The sequence below is a fragment of the Nanorana parkeri genome, unplaced genomic scaffold (genome assembly GCF_000935625.1).
Source record: "Nanorana parkeri isolate BGI_ZX_2015 unplaced genomic scaffold, ASM93562v1 scaffold475, whole genome shotgun sequence".
NCBI lineage: Eukaryota > Metazoa > Chordata > Amphibia > Anura > Dicroglossidae > Nanorana > Nanorana parkeri.
Genome location: NW_017306743.1, coordinates 1,141,104 through 1,160,673, shown reverse-complemented (window position 1 = coordinate 1,160,673; position 19,570 = coordinate 1,141,104). Strand labels below are relative to the sequence as shown.

At 45.1% G+C, this 19,570-nt stretch overlaps 1 protein-coding gene across 1 annotated transcript in view; it reads left to right on the top strand.

Annotated features, from left to right (window-relative positions):
* Positions 1–76: 76 nt before the first annotated feature.
* FAM120C (family with sequence similarity 120C) overlaps positions 77–19,570 on the top strand; it is a gene marked incomplete at its 5' end in the record, with an annotated part of 36,265 nt that continues 16,771 nt past the window's right edge. Inside the window, 6 exons of the mRNA XM_018560703.1 lie at positions 77–266; positions 11,273–11,519; positions 12,344–12,426; positions 17,084–17,212; positions 17,436–17,538; positions 18,194–18,270. Coding sequence (XP_018416205.1) covers positions 77–266; positions 11,273–11,519; positions 12,344–12,426; positions 17,084–17,212; positions 17,436–17,538; positions 18,194–18,270 — 829 coding nt within the window. The remainder of the gene's footprint in view (positions 267–11,272; positions 11,520–12,343; positions 12,427–17,083; positions 17,213–17,435; positions 17,539–18,193; positions 18,271–19,570) is intronic.

Below are 19,570 nucleotides of genomic sequence, written 5' to 3'. Positions count from 1 at the left end.
TTAATCAGCATGTAACCCTTTCCCGGCCCCCGCTGCAAGTGTGTATATTTTGATTAGCTTTAACTGGCCATGGCAGGCTTTTTGCATTGAAAATACAACTGTGGTTCTGCTTGAAATGTAAATGTACCCGGAGCCCGGCAGAGGAGAAGGAGGAGGGTGACAACTACTACAAGAACTTGGGCACCCCGCCCCCCCGGGCCTGGTTCCTGCCGCCCGCCTGCCTGGCGCACTGCATTCGCCTGGCCATGATCCGATTCAGAGTCAAGGTAACCGGGAGAGTGCGGTGTGCCCTCTGTGGGTGTATGTGAAGGCAGCCTGTGTACCCCCTCTCCCCCACCCATCCTGGACAGGGCCAAGTCATCAGGACAGTGCTCCGCAAAACCTGCACCCCAGTACCAGATGATTGCAAGGCCCCCGCTTACGCTTGCTGTGCCCTGTTGCATTATTTGATGTCACCCCAAAAGTGGCTCAAGCTGAGGCTTCTTTGCTGCCCGTTGAAATGAATCCGCTGATGCATGGCAAAACGCGTGGCATGTGCATGGCAAGTGTGAATGAGGTCCCAGTGTTTACGTTTTGGGCAATGGTAAAGTGGGTTGCTAGGAGGAGGAGACGGTTGCTGTGTGCAGAAGCGTGCCTTCTTCCATTGAAGTCTGTGGGGCCAAAAACATGCACACACAAAAAAAAAGCTCATGTATATTTTTAGGACAAGTTACCCGACGCTCGGGTGTGAATGAGGCAGCGCTCAGAGTGAAGGGGCTCTTCTCACCGAGCGTTGTGGACAGGACACTTGGGTGTGATCGGGGGCCATCCTGCGTGGTGCATCATGGAAGGAATGGCGTAAGTGTATGTACAATAGAGCCACATTCTCTGTGGATGGAACGGGGACGGATGAGAAACAATGGCAGTATATTTTTTGTTGTCTGTGCCCTGCTCGGGAGATTGGCCTTCACTTCCTGTCATGGGGATGCAACAAGAAATGAGAGGAAGTTTTCCCAACGCCAGCTATGATGGACTCCTGAAACATATGCCTTGTCTATTACGATCTCTCCGCCGCGGTCTCCCGTAGCACGCCCCCGGTCCGCCGCGGTCTCCCGTAGCACGCCCCCGGTCCGCCGCGGTCTCCCGTAGCACTCCCCCGGTCTGCCGCGGTCTCCAGTCTGAGTGTAGTTGGGGAGTATGTCCCCAGTTTGACAATCTCCTGAAGCATGTTCCCCGACTATGATGGTCTCCTAAAGCATGACCTAATTCTATAACTATCTCCTGAAGGATGTCCTTGGTCTGCAACAATTCCTACTGCATGTCCACAGTCTCTGACCATCCCATGTAGCATGCCCGTGGTCTTTGACCATCTCCTGTTGCATGTCTGCCGTCTCCTGACAGTTTTTAGAATTGCCTTCAGTGAATATCAGCAGTGGCGCACACAGGGTTAAAAGCTTGGCAGAAGATCTTGCCCTTTCTCATTCTATCCAATACCTAAAAACAACGTTTTGCCTTTACGTACATTTTGACACTAAACACCCCTCCAAGTTCACTCCCGGGATAGACTACAATCTCCTGTTTAGTTTACTCATTTGTATTGAGATTGTAGCCCATCCCGGGAGTGAGCTTGGAGCGGTGACTACTTTACTACTTTACAACACACACAGGGACCATGGGGAACAAAAGTAGCCCCCCTCCAGAAGGAAGGACAGTGTCAGCACCAATTCAGAGATGATTTGAGGCTCTACAGCCGAGTGATACACAAATAAGACACATTGTTACTAGTTGAGGTACTTGAATGTATTTTTGAGCTTTAACTCCTGAGTTTAGTGTCACTTTAACTCTAAAGTAGATTTTGTCGTAGCTGCTTATCAAGTAATTAATTTCTAAGATTTAATTCCTGAGTTTAGTGTCACTTTAAATTGTATGGCAACCCGAAATCTACTGTATTTTGCTGTCTATAAGACGCTCCGGACGATAGCACGCAGGACTTCTGTGACAGAAATTCTGTCACAGAAGCTGCAGGTAGTGACCGCTGAGACAGGTGGCGCTGTCTCAGTAATCACACAGAGCAGACGAAGAACGACGTTCTTCGTCTGCTCAAGGGGCTCTATGGGGGACCATGACGGGTCATGGTCCCCCAGAGGAGCGGGGGACTCCGAAAACCACGGCGGGGTGCGGACACGATCGATGCCGCTCGATTTAATACAAGGGATCTAATTCAATCCCTTGTATTAAACGAGCAGCGGCTCCCACTGTACATTCAGCTCTGCTTGTCAGGAACAGGGCTGAATGTACAAAAAGAAACTACTCGCCCGGCGCCCGAAACTGCATGTCCCGGGCGTCGGGAGATAGGTATTCGCTCCATAAGACGCAGGCAGATTTCCCCCCTCCTTTTGGAGGGAAAAAAAGTGCGTCTTATGGACCTGAAAAATACGGTGATTTAAAAAAAAACGGTAGCTCATGCCACCTAGAGGTTGTATGCCTAATATTCTTAGTGTTGCAATCTCAAAGTACTTGTTGATCTTTTCATTTGCTGTGCTGTGGTTGGTACTCTAAACCTGCGTTCAAGTCATGTTTTGTACATGCACAAATTGTATGGGGAGCTGAAACAGAATTTTTAGAATAATGCCAGTTTAATGCCCTTTAGAAGTTTGTGTGTCTGATCTTTAAGTTGGCAGTAGTTACTCTTGACCTGTTGAGCCCTTTGAACACTGCTCTGCTTCCCGGATGAGCAGACCAGAGGTATGCGGGGAAATACAGGAGGAGGGAGAGAGCCCTGATATTATAGCAATATAGTACGAGTAAACTTTTTCTGTTTTAATATTGAAAAAAAGTATTTGGTGAAGCGCTCATTTGATGAGGTTGTGATTGGCCACAAAGTGTTGTGAGTGACCATTGAGTGTGCAGTCTGGGGTATTTCACTTGTGTCTCTGCAGGTCACGGTCAATGCTCGGGGGCCCAAATCCAGTTATAGAACTTTGGATTGGTCAATGTGGTGAGAGGAGGGGTATTGAAATAAATACCCATAATGCAGCAGAGGTGCCTCTACAATGGTGGCAACGGGATAAATTCAGTTGGGTATCTGCGTAGTCACTGTTATGTGCATGCAGCCACTGTAGGCCTGAGGCCACCATTCCAGTGCACAGTGTGCCTCTGTAGCAGAGGTAGGTAACCTTGGCACGCCAGGTGCAGCAAAATGACACGTTCCATAAGGCATTGTGAGACTGACAGGTATGACTCCCAAAGGCAGATGCATGAGATTTGTAGTTTCATCACAGTTGGAGTGCCCGTGCTCTATAGTCTCACTTCCAGCAGTGGGGTGTGCAGCTGGTATTTGAAGTCCAGTAGCAAGCAGTGTTGTCACCGACAGGTGCACCACTGATGCATACTGGAGCAGCTGTGCATGGCAACCAATCCGCTTCTAGCTTTCCTTTTCATAGCTTAATTGAACCAGATATAAGCTGAATGCATCCTAATGTATCCCTATGCTATTTCTGGCCTCTGTTCACACCAGGGCAGTCCGTTCTGGACCAGAAAAATTCTGCTTGTCCTATTTTGTCTGGTCTGGAATGCACTGGAACTCATCAAAAACGCACCTGTAAGACAATTTTAAGCAAAAAAATAATTTCCAATCATGGTGAAAACGGCAAAAACCACAATGCGCTTAATTCTAGATCTGGTCCGGAAAATGCTGTCAACCTGCCCTTAGTGCACAACAACCCCCCCCCCTTCCTCGAGACCTATACGTTATTTCTTCACCATTGGCCACAACAAAAATGTATAAGCCGTTAAAATGCAGGTGGAAAGGTGTGCGCGCAGAGACTTGGCCCCATTCACGCATAGGCGTATTCAGACCATTTTGAAGTATTTTGGCTTGTTTTTTGAAGCTTAAACCTTTTTGTTTTAGCCAATGGAAAGCTTGCTACTAGGAGGAGGAGGAGACTATTATTGGGTGCAAAATCACATGGCAAGTGCACTTTACCAGGGGCTCCTATTGATGTTTATGGGGCCGAAAAGTAACAATTCTGTCGGAAATGAAACTCCTCTACGTTTTCGAACAGTGGACACTTTGCTCAGGTGTGAATTTCCTATGCTCATCAGTGCCACCTAGGTGTGCTAATGCCATGCAAAGAGAATAAAGGGGAGAAATTGTATGAATGAAGCCCTTTAGTTTATGGGTGCCGTGGAGAGGTGAGGTATGCGACTGGACAAGTGAGTTGCTCCAGTCACATCTCCGCCACTCCTCACCACTTGCCCGTTCACAAAATGCCTTTATTTCTCTCCAAAGAATACAAGGCGTTCTGTGATTGGAGTAGGGGGCTTTAAAGTCAAGCGTAGCAAATTAGATTGGAGATTGAATACAGATACATCTGATTTGCTAGCCCATATAGGGATCGGGTTCTAAGGCCACACTCCTCACAGCATGGCGACCAAGGTAACAAAGTGGTGCTAGTAATGACCACAACGGATGGCGCCGTGCAGCATAATTGCAAGGGAAGCCACCAGCACTCCATTAAAAGTGAAATAACCAGCTTGGGTTCAGTCACAATGTGTCACATGAGTTTGCAATGACTATACCTTGAAGAAGGGGACCCTCTGTGGCCCCGAAATGTTGGCTTGCTAACTAAAGTGAAGCATTGTAGGAATGCTGATGACTTCTCTTCAACCTGTGATCTGCTAGCCCATTTGCCCTACTAGAAATGTACGTGACGGCTACTCTGGACCCAAGAGCTACAGGACAAAGTTAATTCGGACTGTAGCTATAGTGCAAGGTTATGTTAATTTGTTTCTCCGGAAGAGTAATTTTGAGGTCTGATCTTCAAGTATTATATTGCCATCCCATACTGTAACAGTAGTATGCAGAAATGATGCACAGCATGCTCCTTAGCTGAACACCACAACCAACATGCAATGGATGTATTGGGAAACTTTCATTGCCGTCTATATTGATTTTTCTAAAAATTATATGGACGCACCGCCTGATTGCAAGGTTACTGTTGTCCTTGGTGGTGAAATCTTGTTAGTCGTGCAAAGGAAAATTTTGCAAATCAAAACTTTTTCTATACTTAAAGATCTCAAATGGGACAAGTACAAATAGATGCCTGCAGAATGCTTTGCTAGTATGCGTCTCTGACCCAGTTTCCTTGACTCTTTATTGATAACTCCATTATCCCAGTAGTGCACTGGACAATAGCTTATTTCATCAGTGTATGGCTTTGGGCTAGGAGCCAGAGCTTTCCAGCTCAGTCCCCAGGGACCAATGGCCTGCTAAGCATTTAGGCTATTGAGCTAGTTTACTCTTGAAGATACAGCACATTTGTCAGTAGAGCTGCTTATATAAACCTTGTTTCATACTGTCACCGAAGAATGATCTTATAAAGCAGATGTGCTTGCATAGGCTTCACTTCATATTTACTGGGATGGTTTCCTAAGCTCTGCTTGCATGTAGTAATGTGTTGTCCAGCGTGGTCGGACAAGTCCTAGGCACCAGGTAGCCAATGTTCCTTAACTTTTGAGGTCTTCTCTAGTTGTCAATGGAGGTGGCTCCTAAAAAAAAAAAAAATCCTGGTGTGGACAGACTGGCTTCTGAATGCCATATGAATATGTCTGCCCCTGCCTTAAAGATTAAAAGCACTTTTAGAAAACGTGCACCCCCCCACCAAACTATTCCACCCTTTTCTTCCGCAGATCTGTACTAGATCCAAGGCCTTCTCCTCTGTTGACCTCCCGTGCTGCAAGTCTTCCTCTCCTGACTGCGTCTGTTTTCTTACTGGGAGACTGTCCCATGGAAGTCTATGGGGCTGTAATGTGCAGGTGTGGCCATCCAAAAGGGCATTGTGGCACTGAATGTAAACAATAGCAGAAACTAGGGATGCACCGAAATTTCGGCTGCCAAAGCATATTGGCTGAAAATGGCACTTTTTGCAAAATGATGAACGTGTCGTCTTTCACAGTGAGTCAGAATGGAGAGCCGTACTGATCTGATTGTTTGTAAATAATTGGACATAGTATGAGTTACTGTTTTCCAGTTATGAATGAATAGGAAATTGATCTACATCACTTCCTGTTCATTCATGATTGTGTGCATAGTAACTCATACTATATCCACAATTTATGAATGAAGAGGAACACTCAGTATAGAGGATTCTTGTTCATTTATACCAGGGGCAGCAGAAAAAGATTGAGGGCTAGGGCTGCAGCTAACGATTATTTACATAATCGAGTAGGCGAATATTTTTTTCTATATCAGGAAAAAAAATAAAACTATATGCAGCTATACCTGACGTGTTGCACAATCATGGTTTTGCTGTGTAGGTGTACCCGACTTGTGTTGCCATTATTATACGCGCCTTGTCAACACAGCAGGCAGTGGCTTGGGGCAATAGCCAGCCTGGTATTGAATATTTTAAATTGCAATAGCAGGCTGGCTATTGCACATACCTACTGCCTGCAGCAGAGGAGGGAACTGAAGGAGAAAGTTCTTCAGGTCCTCCTCTGCTGATTGGCAGGAGGCGGGTGCAATAGCCTGCCTGCTATTGGCTATTGCAATTTAAAATAACCATAAGCAGGCTGGCTAATGTTTGCAGCCGCGGATGGGAGACTTGACGCCGGTGTTCTATCAATCCCTCAGACTCGAGTCCGACGGATTGATAGAACACCGGCAGAGAAGGGAAAGGGGGGTGTCAGCGGGGGAATGCTGAGTCATCGCAGTATCTTGTCCCCGCTTAGTATCGGCTGCAGTGGTCTGTGTCCCCGCTGCCTCTGCCGATACAGGCAGGGATTGAAAGGGACCAGCGGGGAGGACAACAGAGGAGCAGAGCTGCGGCAACTAATCGAAAATAAACTACTCGATGAGAATTGTTGCCAACGATTCTCAATATCGATTATAATCGATTAGTTGTTGCAGCCCTATTGAGAACTCTGTCCTGAATCTCTTTCTATTTTAGAAGGGAAATATCAGGAGTCTGTTTAGACTCCTGACATTTCACCGAAGCCCCCACAGTACAGTTAAACAATTAAAAGTTTTTGTAAAAAGGTTAGAAAAAGGATTTACCGTTTCAGCCTTAAATTTTTAAAAATTTTGGTTTAAAAATGTTTATTTTGGTGCACCTCTAGCAGAAGCGTGCCCGTAGGATCTCGGTAAGTAGGGTTCTGCAGAGGGTGGAAGGTGGGATCCTTTAGGTCAGGACTGTGATGCACTAAAATACACTTTTATAGAAAACCAGTCAAAATGGCCCGTTAATGCGTGGGCTGGTGTGAACATACCCTTTACTATTGAACTTCCCTTTCAGGTGTGTTTCCATAATATTCCCTCCATCAGCACCCTTCATTACCCACTCTTATCCAGCAATCGGTGTTGTGTTCTGAGTAAAACAGTCCCATAGCGTTCTCTTCCCGATAGCAGTTTCCATCCAGTCTGTAAAAATAAAAGCTTGCTTACACAGATAACTAATACAAGCCTGGCAACCTTTTTGTTTTCACATGTACACCACACACGTTGGCCAAGTGACAGTGCAGCTTGTGCTAACGCTCATTAGCTGATGGTGTTGACAAGTGCCAGGACACAGTTTAATTTGCAATCAGCTTGTGCTTGTCCAGATTTAGCGGTGCTTTCCAGTGGCCTTTAATAAAATAGGCTGCTAATATCAAAGTCTTGCAAACTGTAATTTGTTTTTACTTTTATAAAACGTTGCAAACGCATTGATCAACCTAAGCAAAGAGTAAAAGTTCATTATTCAAGATGTCATTTCAAGCCGGCAGTAGATTCCAATGGAAGCTTGTAAGTTATTGATCTCAATTGCCCCGATGCATGCTTTAAATAAGGGAGATGTCATTTTACTCATCTTGGACATTAGATCTTGATTCTGCTTTTGTTGCCTTCTGAATCGGTTTAATGATGAGAAACACTAGTGGATACCCGCTGAGTGGTTGCAAATTACAGGTTGAAAAATGCACAGATTGTAAGCCCTCAGGGGCAGGGCCCTCCTTACCATCTTGTCTTGAATTGTATTGTGAATGTAATGTCTTCCTTATATTGAACAGCGCCGTGCAAACTGTTGGCGCTATATAAATCCTGTATTATAATAATGCACAGGATTATTTACCATTTGTTAAAGTCCAGCTTGGGAATGCTGTTAAATTTACCCATGGAGTGGTGTCCCCCTTGTGCTATATGGATACATCTCTCCTTTGGTGGGGTGGCAGAAATAAATACAAATAACCTTAGTCCTCAGCCGGTGCTCTGCCACTGCATAATGACAGGCGCTTGCCATCCTCTGGTACAATGCAGGGCTGCTGGTCCTGATTATGTTTCAAAATACTGTAACAGTTAAAAATATAGTTATAAATATATTAATATGTAAAAGTAGTATTACAAAGAAAGCACATGACGATTATTTCCAGAGTGTGAAGATGGAGCACAGCAGCAACTGTTTCATTTCAGACTCTCTGATTGAAAGGTTGTATTGAGCCTTAAGGTGCCCATACACCTGCCGATTATCGTACGATAATCGCGGGTGATCCCGCGAGCCGCACAGGCCGGTAAGCGCACATTCCCCACTCAGCATTGCAATTATCGGCATGCCGCTTGCGATGATCGCAAGTACGATCTGCCTGTCCAAGATGGGCAGGTCGTACGGAATTTTAATTACCTTACAATCATCGCACAATGAAAGTCGTGCAATGGTTGTAAGGTGTATGGGCAGCTTAGCAAAGATAAAGGGGATGTCACTGTTCCTCAGTTTGAGCTAATGTGATCTTCATAAGACTAAGGGGGTTATTCACAAAAGGGTGAAGAATTTGGAGAAGTGAACAATCTAGGACAACATCACTGAATAGGAAAATGAGCTGAATTGGAGAAGTTTTCCGAATCGGCTATTTTGGCCTAGATTGTTCTTCTCCAGGCCTTCTCCAAATTTTTCACCCTTTTGTGAATAACCTTGTAAGTAGTCCTGGTGCTAAGATCTCCACCCGCTGGCTGAAGATAACACATATAACATGTGAATAGTTTGTATTTGCCAGATGTATACAATACACTCCCTTTAATCTATCAATAGAAATGAAATAACTCACCCAGTCCAGCTGAACCGCACAGCCGTCTCACTGATCTAATTTCTTGGATGATCACTGCAGGACATCCCTCTGGAGTAGGGATAAGCTTGGGTTTGAACTGAACCCGAGCTCATCCATACCTGGCAGGAAGCAGTCAGGGAATTCCCTGCCTTCAACTGCACATAAACAAATGGGTGGGATGCTGGTGACATCAGTGATCTCATGGCCATATTTGGCCAATGACATTGGCCTAATATGTCCACGTGGACATATTAGGTCAGTAATGTCACCATCGTGATGATTTAAGATGATCTTACATTCATTGGCTAAACAAACATGTTTTTCATTTACTTACAAATCGAGCTCATCTACTTCCTGGTCCAGTTCTGGCACAAATGATGTAATGTGCCAAAGCATTGCATCCTGGGAAGGTTACATCAGCAGAGCATTGCTGGGAAATCTCATCTCAGAGAAAGGCATTTTCCTCCCCTGAGATGATGTTCACGGTCACATGTCCTAGTCACATGTGCCAGAGTTCCAGGAAGTAAAGGGAGATATATTCATCTGCCCTTAGTAAACATGGCCACTGTCAGAAGACTGGGGAAGAAACGAGAAATAAGATGCAAAGAATACAAAGCCGGCAATTATCTAGATGTGTCTGTAGATTGTCATTACCAGACATTTCTAAAGGTGCCTGTTGTCTGGCGACGGCAACCCGCAGATAGGAGTCAGCCGTCCGTCCGTTTTTTCTTAACGGGCGGATGGCAAGAGGTTAAAGATATGAGGAAAGGTCCACTTCAAATGTATGCAGCAGGCACAGGTGGATTTGGGTGTGATAGCATGGTGTTAGGACACCATACATAGTTTTAAGTCCATATCTACCCATCTGTGGCCTAATGTAGTGTTAAACTCTCCAAGTTTCACAGTTTGGCTACCCTGGCCTTCCTGTCCAGTACAAGATCACAAGGGACAGAGCAGCCTCCAGCAGCTGTCAATCTACTAGCTTTGAAAAGGGAGAAGCTGGGAGCAAGGAGGGAGGGAGTGCCTTACCTTGCTGTGTTTGTGGAGAGACACACCGCTTACTAGCGCACACAAGGGTGGCTCCATAGGACACTGCACGAGAAAGGATCCACCCTAAAACAGGATATCGGGGGACCAGCTGATTCTGCATGAAACTCAAAGGGTTATTCACAAGCGTGAAGAGTTTGGAGAAGGCCGGAGAAGTGAACAATCTAGGCCAACATAGCTGATTTGGACACATTCTCCAATTCAACTCACTTTCCAGTTTAGCTGTTTTGTCCTAGATTGTTCCCTTCTCCTGCCTTCCCCAAACTCTTCACCCCTTTTGTGAATAACCCTGTAAAACTTTTACACATGAAGGAGCAGCATCCACTACAAGCGATTCAATCAGCAGGGGAAATGGCTTAAAAGCCTTTTGACTTTAATATCACTTTAACAAATTGCTTGGTGTAACATAAAATCCAATTTGGCACCATTCCTAAATATTAGGATGACTTTGCTTACAGGAAATCAGAGTTCTGATACATAAACAACAAGGGCATGTGCTGTTTGCTTTGGGTCAACTAGTCTACGTCGTCATACGATGGTCTGAAATCTCACTCAGTGACATCACGAGGAGGATGCGGCAAGGTGACACCAAAATGACTGACAGACATTTTGGTGTCACCCCCTCTGAAAAGTCCGGCACTCTGTCATGGGCTGAGAGGCTGACAGTTGCACAAGAGAGGAGGAGACCCGGTGGCATACCTTATCCCTCCAGGTGAAGGTCCCCTCCTCCTCTTTCCCGGTGTGAATTGCCAAGATGGCCACCGGCAGGTAAACACGCATGATGTCATTACGCACGTGCGTGATGACGTCCCAGTGGGGGTGTCACCATGCCGTTTCATGATGCCCCTGTACGGATTAGAAGACGAATATTCTATATCGTCAGCATCGAGGTGTTTAAACATGAGATTATTTTCTGACTGATTTCAGAAGATGGACTTTTCAAATACTGGCACACTAACAGATGGCCTGTGTCAACTAGCTTTGAGTTTGTGCTGGTGGACAAATCCTGGGGTGTAGCCGAGTACATTCACCCTTCATGTAAGATCAGTTTGAGTTGCTTCAGAGTTCATTTCCCTATGAATGTTTTCAGTTCTTTTATTGGGACATATTTACGCACTTGGCTTATGGTGTTTTTACTTTTATAAACTTTGTGACCTTTCCTCTTTTTTAGGTGTTTCAGAGCTTGGAGGATCATCACCTGGAAGTGGTTTCCTTTTTCCGGGAGAACGGTTTTCACGGCCTCATTGCCCATGACTCTGAATATGCTTTGTGTAACATCCCATCCTACTACAGTTCCCATGCTCTTAAGCTTAGCTGGAATGGGAAGAATCTGACCACCAACCAATTTCTAATGCAGGAAGTGGCCAAGCAGCTTGGCCTGAAGATGAGCATTTTCCCCATCTTTGCTGCCCTCTTGGGTAAGGTGACAGCCGGAAAATGATAGTACCCTATAATGAGAACCATTATTCCAGTTATATATTCATTAAAACGTTAATTCTATAATTTGACATGACATCAGTAATGGGTTCTGTTCTGATACCAGCCTCCTGTGATCCTCCTGCAGAGCAGTGTATGGTTATCAGAGCTGTTAATCTGATCCGACTTACAGAAGGAGAGATGAGACCTCCTCAGGGTGCTGGTTATCCTTGGGGCAGGTCGTTGAGCAAGTTGTGTTGCTTAAAGCGTATGTAAACCCAAGAAACAAAAATGTAACATGTTGCAGCTTACCAGTCCTCAAATGTGGGGGCTGCATTAGTCTTCTTTATTCAACGTTCCCCCCCCCCCTTTTATTGTAACCTGGTGATCCTGCCTGTAACACGCTTCCTGTCCTCGAATGGCAGTGCTCACTCATCATACTCTAAGAACACCTCTCCTCTTAAGAAAAGGGGGTTAGGTTTGTAGTGCGCAGAGATAGCTAGGAACACTGTAAATGATAAGCAGGCAAAGAGCACAGGAAGTTAGAGGCTTACTAGACTTCAAGCGGTTCAACAGGTGTTTTGGGTTTTTTTTGTGACTTTTTTAGGGTTCATTCACACCAGATGCAGTGCGTTCTGGCCAGAACGCACTGCATTGCGGCCGGCTCCCTTTTTGCGGGGTAGGAGGGGGTGTGGCGTGTTTCAACTTTTTCGTTTTCTTCACATTCGAGCCTCTTGTGAACGTATGTGTGTTTTGCATTTGGCCTGATTTGTAACCAAAAAAAAAAGTCTATTATATTAAAATGGGCAATATGATCTTGCTTTAGGTAATCATATTCTTCCTGATGAAGACTTAGCTGCATTTCACTGGAGCTTGCTGGGACCAGATCATCCTCTTGCATCTTTGAAGGTAATAATCTTTCATATATTTTTTGCCATTTCCTTCTTACAACATTTAAATAAAAGAAAATCAGACAACATATAATACTGTAAACTGGAGGTGGAATCTAGAATACTTTTCAGAAAGTTCACGAGACTCGAGCGTTATCTAATTTTCATTCCGATTGGTTGGATCGGGGCTTTGAAGGTGCATGTACCGGTAGCTGAGGCTGTCGCTACTTGCTGCACTGGGCAATCTGTATCTGGGGGGCACATACAGAGGTAGAAATAGGATCTGAATGGCCAGGAGCTGCCATATGTAGAATGGGATGATCCTGCAACATGCACAGTTATAAATCTTCTCGCCATACAAAGTTTTTTCCGGCCCCCCAGGGGACAAGGTGCATGCCCTATTTTGATGGGTGTTGTGGATGCTGAGCTAACGTGCTCAGCAGAGCGCCCCTCTCCCCACACCTCTGTTCAACCGCTGCTCAGGAGGCAAATAATTAATTAGGTTTGATTGACAGCACTTGTCCCTGGCACCAGGCACTTGTCCAAAACCAGTGCGGTCCCTACACATGCAGGGGAAGAGGGAGCATGTCAGAGCACTACTTCAAACTAGGGATGCCCCGATACCAGTACCGATAATTTTTTTCGGTACTCGCCGATACAGAGTATCGGAAGTCTCATTCAGGAAGCCGAGCGGCGTGTAATGACTCGCCACCTGGCTTCCTGATTAGCCGGGCAGCTTGTAATGACTCGCCACTAGGTGACGAGAGAGCATGGAGCTGGCTTTCTGGCCAATCAGGAAGCCGGGCAGCGTGTAATGACGCGGCACCCGGCTTCCTGACACCCGAAGTATCGGGCTAGGCATCGGAGCATTTGGCCGAGTAAGAGTACTCGGTGCAACCCTACTTCAAACACATGCAAGGTCACAAAAGGCAATCGGTAGACGTTATCTACACACATGGAAGGCCCACAGATCTGGCTCCTTGCATGAAAGAAGCTGACAGGCCATAATGGCAGATATAGAGGTGCTTTACAGGAGGATCGTTCAATGTTTCTATAGAAACGTGGAGAGGAGTATTTCAATATGAATCAGTAGACTTCTAGTTAAGTTTGGTTTTTTTTTTCATTGCTTATGAGACTTCTTTAAAGGAAACCTTGGCTTACACTGAAGCTTTAAAGCCACCCGCTGGGAATTCATATTTCTGAATGATTCAAACTCCTGGGTACCCTGCAGCTCCCACTGGTTCCTCCTGCTGAACTCCTTTTATAGGTACTGGAGACAGTGGCAATGTAGAGGTTTGTAAGAGGTAGTACTAAAAGCTACTGAGGACCCAAGAGATTGTTTTAATGCACTCTGTTGCCCACGCTCCTCCGATCCTAAGACACTGTCCCTCAAAGGTCCTTGGGAAACCAACACTGCCCAAAGTAACAATCCGTGTGCAAAGTATTACTGTTTATTTTTATATATATAGAGCCGCTCCAACTCCCTCAGCCCTCATTCACACTAGAAACGGCCGGCACGTACCGCTCCGTGCTGCGTGCATTGCCGTATCGGGCAGCTCCCGGGAAGGACAGGTGCTACGTGTGATTTAGTACGCAGCCCCTGTCCTTCTCCATGCGACTTTCCGTCCATACGCTCACCTCTAGTGCGGGTGCCTGTTTCCTGGCTTGGATGCAGACAGGATCCATCCTGTCAGCGTACGAGTACGCTCACCAGCACGGATGTGCAGGGTGTAGGGCGGTGTAGTCCCATAGAGAAGGACAGGGGCTGTGTACTAATCACACGCAGCACCTGTCCTTCCCGGGAGCAATACGGCCATGCATGCAGCACGGAGCTGTACATGCCGGCCGATTCCAGTGTGAATGAGGGCTTATATCAGCCCGTTTCTGGACAGAAGTGTTGCAGAGAGAGACCAATGTGCTCTTCACAAGAGCAGCAGTCTCTCTGCAGTGGTCCACATGTGCCTAAGTGTGAGTCACAGCTAGAACTGTCATGTCAACAAAGCCTACACTCCCCCTTGGGTGTAGAACAGCCTTTTTCAACCAGGGTGTCCTCTCCATCTGGCTCAGGGGCAACTCAAATTTTCACGCAGCGCCATGCGTTTCTAAGGTGCAGGCGGACTCGGGGAAGAGAACTTCTAATGTGAAGGGGGGTACTCTGCTGTGAATGGGAAAACTCCACATCGTCTTTTCCCCCTTCAAAATCGATCCCAGACCCCACTCTAGGATAAGGATCTGCTCCGGATATTGGAATGTTAAAACCTCATATCCTTTAACATTTTAGTCTGGGGTGCTTTGAGATTTTGTATACTTTTATAGCATGCCATGACTGAAAATGGTTGAGAAACACTGGTAGAGTTTCAGCTTACAGAGGATATGTTGGGCTACTACTCTCGCATAGCACAAGGTTTACTGCTGTTGCTACATTTTCATACCAGGGGCGTCCATTGTAGTTTTCGACTAAATAATTTGCAAATCGATATTTTTTTTTTAATGCGTTATACAAGAATAAAGCTTCAATGTGCTAAATATAGGAAAGCTGTACAGAATGTGCGGGTCATTTGCTGATTCATTCCTTTGTGTATTGTCAGTAATACTCTGGTGATCAACTCACAGTTCTTTGTCTTAACTTTCCTTCTTTGTAATCTGAGTGTTATTCAAATGCTGACATTTGATCACCGGCACACCAACTTTTGCTAGTGAAAGCCGACTTGAATGTATACGAATCTGACAAGTGCTTTTTGCCGTGCGCTCTTTGCACAGTGCAGGCACAGAAAATGATCTGGAAGAGAAGCCATGGAAGATGTGGCAAGCACGTGACATAAGGGGGATTTTTAATGATGTTTTCTCACACTTGCCGGCCTTATTACCACTTCTATTAAGGCCTCATGCAAACACAACGCAAGAGCAAAATTGTATATTGCGTATACGCGCACACTATATGCAATCCCAGAATGCATCATTCTTAATAGAAATTTTAATGTACTGTACGTGCGTGCGCGCGCACACGCGTATATGTGCATACAATACGCAGAAATACGCATCTCGGGTCCATTCTGTTTTTGCACATCTTTACACAGCGCAAATATACGGCTCCATACGCAGCTATGTGTATGGAGCCATTTATTTGCATATGGAAAAAAATAAGCTGCGCGCATCTATACGCAGCGTATTGTACGACAGTGTGAATGAGGCCCAAATAATGCAGAAATAATATGTACAGTAATGCTACAGCGCGCCCTTAAACATTTTTTTTTGGGGTGCACATTGCAAGTATTTTTAGCTTCTATAAGCAATTTTATCTTCTTTATCATCTTTAACCATTTGAAGAGCGAGGTGTTTTACCCCCTTCCTGTCCAGGCCATTTTTCAGTATTCAGCGCTGAGGTACTTTGACATTTGTTCAGTTATGCAATGCCGTACCAAAATGAATTTATCATTTTATTGGGGACAGATAGAGGTTTTTTTTTTTGGTGGTATTTCATCACCACTGGGCTTTATATATTTCAATATATAAACAAAAAAGTACAGATAATTTTGGGGGAAAAAACTCTCTTCCCTACATATACAATAAAATATGTATTACCCAAAATATGAAAGATGGGGGAACGTCCGGTATTTAGACACCAAGCAAGTCCAGCCTTAAATTGCGTGCGCACACAAGCTCGCAAAAAACAAAACCAAAAAAACATACAGAAAATTGGCCATAGACAACGCTTTAAAAGCTTTTCCCACTCATGAATTTAGTGTGATCTATTAATGATGGCCCTAGAAATATTGCTCGTACTCTGACGTTTGCAGTGATATGTAACGTGGTTAATTGTCTTCGCAACATAGGCGCACCCGACGTGTGTTTTGCGTTTGTATGTGTTGGCGGGGGACTTAAACTTTTTTTTTTTCTTTCCTTTTTGTATGCGTTTTTAATTTATAAATTTGCTTTTTTTTTTCTCAAAGAATTAACTTTATTGCTCATCACATAGGGGGCTAATAATCCCACCAAGTGATAGCAAAGAGGATGTGATAGGTCCTCCTTTATGGAGACCTCTGATGTCACCTAGGGACCCTCAAATAAGCTAATGAAGCGCAGATCTGCTTTTTTTTACCTTCTCCTACAGCAGCTTGAGAAATGACAGCCTGAAAGCAGAAGTGATGTAATTCACATCACTGCTGCATTCAGTGATCGGAGGGAAGATCAGTCAGTGGAATGTGCTCATCTCCCCTTCGATGCAGCCACGGAGACCCGACGTGCTGGTCCCGGGCCCAAACAGTGGACAGGGGAGCCCCAGATAGCTGCGGCAGAGGGAGGGGGGGGGCACATCCTTCCCACACCATACAAGCAATTGGGCAGCTCTATAGCCGGCCAAACGCTCGGGAGCAGGAAAGGACGTTTAAAAACGCCCATAAACACTTTTGTGTCTGCAGTTTGCCCTTTAATTTACAATGGGCCGGACAGCAACCAGTTAATATAGTACTGACACTTTTATAATATAGTTTGTTACAAAGACCATTGAAGCATTTAGGTCAGACCTTTCCAGCGGAAGGAGAACACAACCTAATGCCCTCACTACAGTCATACACTTACACTGTAGGAGCAGGCAAGCTACCTGTACATGGCAGAGCTTTGCCTGTTCAGAACAGCCTGACAGTCAGACTATATAATGTGTTTTCTGCTTCTTTCAGGTCCGTGCCCACCAGCTCGTCCTACCTCCGTGTGATGTAGTGATAAAAGCCGTTTCTGAATATGTGGCAACAATCAAAGACTCCTCTAATTTGGACACAGTGGGGAAAGAGATTTTCAGACATTCTCAGGTGTGTGTTTTTATTGTCACCAAGTTTGTGAATAAACGAGCAGAAACATTGAGATTTAACTTGCATTCAAACTATTCAATTGTGGCTCCTGATCCGGGTACTTCCACGCACGGCATGCCGATGTGGCTGCTGGAGCCATATAATATTGGCTCTGCCTGAGTTGAAGCATCTCCTTTTTGATTTTTACAATTCATGTCAAGATTTGAATGTTTTTGTTTCACAGTCCAGGACAGAAGATAAGATCGAACGATTTAAAAAAGCTGTGGAATATTACTCGGTTGCAACCAAACAGCGTCCACCCCAAATGAATCCGTCGCCTTTTGTTGGTGAGTAGTTCATTTTAGCTGGCTGTGTGCTCCTGCTATGCAATAGTATATTTAAAACTGGACTCTAGGCAGATGTAAAAGACACAAAACAATGCAGATTTGTCATCAATAAATTTACTTTTTATTGCAAGCAGTGCAAGTACCTGAATTTGACCTGGTAGCCTATTGCAGTTCCTGCAGCAGTGCTGGAGTGTGGGAGAAAGAAGCAGCACAAGGAGCTAATCCATCCAAATGCTGATGGGAGAAAGCAGAGAGATGAGCTCATCACTATGCTGTGTCTTCTTTCACTGTCCAGTCACATGCTGGGGGTGGGTCCAGGTAAAATCGGGGCTCATAGGAAGTAGATTTATTTTTGCTGGCCATCAGATAGAGAACATCTAGAAAAAGAATAGCGCTGGGGTAATCTCTATATTGAACATGAATATTGCAGCTAAAGCTGCTTTTTTTAAAATATTGTATCTTTTTTAATGGGCTTTTCATTTTTAACTTATTTTTGGATGTAGTTTTGCTTTAAGGTACTGCTGTAGTACTAACTGGGAAGTTTAATGAATAGCCATCAAATCATGTTAGCGTGTTTTTTTTAAATATTTCCCTTGCCAAATACATTTTATATTGTTTATATATATATTGGCATGAATGTTTCTATTAGTTGCAGGGTACCCTCCCAATCAGTTTGGAGTACCTCCTCTTCCTCATAACCAGATGGGAGGAATGCATGTTGGGAAGCCCATGGTGAGTTTTGTATTAAGTGTATCCTAATATAAGATAATGCAGTGTAATGTAGTTTACCAGTCCTTCGATGTGGTGGCTGCATTTGTTATTTTTTTCCCCTTTATTTTCCCCTGGTGATCCTGACCGTAACACACTTCTTGTTCTAGGGTGACAACGCTCGCTCACCGTGTGCTGGACAGCTGTAGGCTGCCATGAGTATTGCTTAGGAATAAATGGGGCCGCCATAGAACTGCTGCAAATGAAGTGTGTTTCTGCTTATGGCGTTATAATTTAAATTTCATTCACCTACACTAGATAAAAAAACATTTGGTTACGATAGATAACAAAACCCATAAATCATCCACAGTACTGTGTATGCTGCGACATATTATTAAAGTGACACTGAACTCGGGAGTTAAATCTTAAAAACATTCAGTTACCTCAACCATTAACAGAAATGTACCTTATATGTGTATCACTCGGCTGTAGAGCCTCAAATCATCTCTGAATTGGTGCTGACACTGTCCTTCCTTCTGGAGGGGGGCTACTTTTGTCCCCCATGGTCCCTGTGTGTGTTGTAAAGTAGTCATCGCTCCAAGCTTACTCCTGTGATGGACTATAATCTCAATGCATGTTAGTAAACCAAATGTGAGATTGTAGTCCATCACGGGAGTGAGCTTGGAGTGGTGACTACTTTACAACACATAGGGACCATATGGAAGAAAAGTAGTCGCCCTCCAGAAGGAAGGACAGTGTCAGCACCAATTCAGAGATGATTTGAGGATCTACAGCCGAGTGATACACAAATAAGATACATTGTTGTTAATAGTTGAGGTACTTGAATGCATTTTTGAGCTTTAAAGGAGAACTATGGGGTCAGTGTTTTTCCCCATAGTTCTCCTTGGGGTAATGGGAGGACACAAACTAGCGTCCTCCAGTCACCCTAAGCTCAGTATACCGCGAGCTACAGCTCGCGGTATACTGAGACGCCGCACCTGGAGCGGATCCCGACTTAGATGACGTGATCCGCCCAGCTGCGTGAGTGACAGCTGCCTCTGCCTATCTAGAGGCAGAGCCAGCTGTACCCGCCCCCTCCCCGTCCGTTCCGCCAGTCAGCGCTGGCAGATCGGAGAGGGGAATCCAGCCCCTCCCCCTGACACGGCAGAGAGCCGTGGCAGGATCGAGAGGTGAGCGAACGCCGGTATGTGTTCTCTCACCTCCCGATCTACTGAGCCGACCTGTGACAGTCTCATTGTCACAGGTCGGCTTAGAACTATGAGGTGAGTGGAAATCACTCATGTCATAGTTCTCCTTTTAACTC